The 2,308-nt window shown below is 49.7% G+C and overlaps 1 protein-coding gene across 1 annotated transcript; it reads left to right on the top strand.

Annotated features, from left to right (window-relative positions):
• Positions 1-111: 111 nt before the first annotated feature.
• PTMS (parathymosin) lies at positions 112-2,035 on the top strand (the record flags this gene model as incomplete). Its single annotated transcript, XM_009083922.1, has 4 exons — positions 112-183; positions 869-950; positions 1,110-1,174; positions 1,787-2,035. Coding segments are annotated over 4 exons (270 nt in total), but the record flags the coding sequence as incomplete, so codon positions are not given.
• Positions 2,036-2,308: the final 273 nt, after the last annotated feature.

Here is a 2,308-nt window from a genome sequence, read left to right on the forward strand (position 1 = left end):
ATTCCGCCGCTCCTCTAAACCCGCTTTGTTCAGGCATCCCCTTGTCTGGTGTTGCCGCTGACCGCCGGAATGTTGTTCTCTCCTCCCCCCTCTCCCCCTTTTCACATATAGGAAAGGAAAGAAAAGAAGGAAAAACTTGAGGAGAAGGCAGTCCACAAAGAAAAGAAGAAGGAGATAGTGGAGGTGAGGGGACTCGGGGGGGTTTTATGCTCGCTGTGGGTAAGGGAGTACGGGAGATTAAGAAATAGAGGGCGGACTGAGGGAGCTTTGGAGGGAGAGGGTAAATGTGGAGACTGAGCCTTGAAGGACTTAGCGTTGTCAGCGCAGCACGTTGTGAATAAAAAAGATCAAAGAAGGCAATGGAGCTGAGAACAAGCAGGGAGAAGGTGGCACGAGAGACGTTGTCCTGCACCCACTGAAGTACCCTGAGGTGCATAAGGAGTGTAGCCTGAAGAAGGTGGGGGGAGGAACGGTGAGGAAATAGCCAGATTAATGAAGGTTGGAAGGGATCTAGAAGCAGATGTACCATGAGCATAGGCAAAGTCTTTAGCCTGTAACCAGAGAGATGTTCTGATTGTTGGGATGGGATTGCAGCAGCTTGTTGGCTTGTGGAGACGAGGAGGTTCGTGTTGCTGGGGAGGGACTGGAAGGATTGGTTTTGCAAAAGAAGGCTGGTTGGGAGGAATACTCATCGGGGTGGTGGGAATAATGCTGTTGGAGTAACAATGCAGAAGTCACTTAATGTATGCCTGAGTCTGGAGTGTGAAGTGGCTGGAGCTGTGGAAATTGTTGCTATACTTGCAGCAAAGAGCATGTGGAAATGTCATCTTGATGCCAATTTCTGTTCTGCCCAACTTGTTTCATTCAGGATGAGGAAAATGGAGCTGATGAGGATGAGGAAGAGAATCCTGATGATGTGGATGAAGAAGAAGGAGGTGATGAGGATGAAGGTAGGAATAATTGGTGTAGGTAAAATTGGAGGAATCAGGCTGTGGGAGGATAGAGGATTGAGGAGTGAAATTCGTTCTCTGAGCCCCCTGACTGTGAGATTACATTCCCTTAAATGCTGCTTCAATTAACCCATGATTTCCTCTCTTCCTTGTGCTTAGAAGGAGATGAGAATGGGCAAGAGCAGGATGGTCATGCAGAGAAACGATCTGCAGAGGAGGAAGAGGTGAGTAGTAGCGTGAGAGTAATGGTGGGAAGAAGGAACTAGGTTGCTTGCTGAGTGCTGATCACATCCATGTGGATGCTGCTGCTGAGCATCTCAAATTGGCCTTGGGTCTCATTGCTTCAGCAGCAGATGGGTAAACAAATCTGATGTAGCAAGGGGATAATAAACCCCTGTACACTTCGTGTAGGATCCATGTCCTGATCCAGCAGTCATGGTGCTGAGTGAGCGAGAGTTAAGGTGCTTGAGACTGTACTTGGCAATGACCTCTTGAACCACCTGTGTCTTCTGGGCTTCAGGCCAGGAGATAAGTTTGTAAGGGTGGGTCTCGAGGTCTGTCTGGAGTGGTGTGAGCCTGGGATTCTTACACCTCCCAAAAGTGTCAGTGTGCGTATCCCTCTGAATGGAGCTGTCCACATTTTAACTGTGACCACCACAGAACAGCTGTGTCAGGCACGCAAGGGTGGCTCAGAGAGGAGGGGATTTAGGGCGGGCCAAATGGAGATTTCCATATTAGAGGAAAGAGCAGCAGTAAGAATTTTGCGGAAAAATGATGTGCCTTTGTGTGGTGACTATTTGATGGTAACTCCTTTTTCCTCTCCATGTCTGATGTAGGATGAAGTGGATCCAAAGAGACAGAAGACAGAAAACGGCTCTTCAGCTTGAGTTCTCCCCTCCCATCTCCCCTGTTCCGTCCATCTCCTCCTCCATTCCAGCCTGTGCTTGCGCTGCCCATTAGCCTCTGGCTTCACACAATCTCAGATGAGGAAAGATTAGAAATTCTCTCAAACAGCGAAGACAGCAGTTTTCTCCTAACCCAAAGACCTAGCCCATCTGTGACATTCCCCAGCTGAAATTATTCCAGTCCTCTGCATCCCTTTACCTGTGCCCCACTTCACAGTGATTCTCTTCCCTCAAGAATCTCATGGTTTCCTGGGGCCCGGTACGTAACCTCGTCAGGTGCCTCTCCTCCCCTTCCCACTTGCCCCTGCCTGGTTTTGTCACTGGTGTGAGGTCCTTGACAGCTCCTGCTCCCTGGAACTGCTGTCAGACATCCTCCCTGAGCCAGAAGGCTGCGGGCACAGATCTCATGGTGCATTTCCCAGTCCTAGGCCTCTTCTCATCCGCTTTCCTGCT

The sequence above is a fragment of the Acanthisitta chloris genome, unplaced genomic scaffold (genome assembly GCF_000695815.1).
Source record: "Acanthisitta chloris isolate BGI_N310 unplaced genomic scaffold, ASM69581v1 scaffold10841, whole genome shotgun sequence".
Taxonomy (NCBI): domain Eukaryota; kingdom Metazoa; phylum Chordata; class Aves; order Passeriformes; family Acanthisittidae; genus Acanthisitta; species Acanthisitta chloris.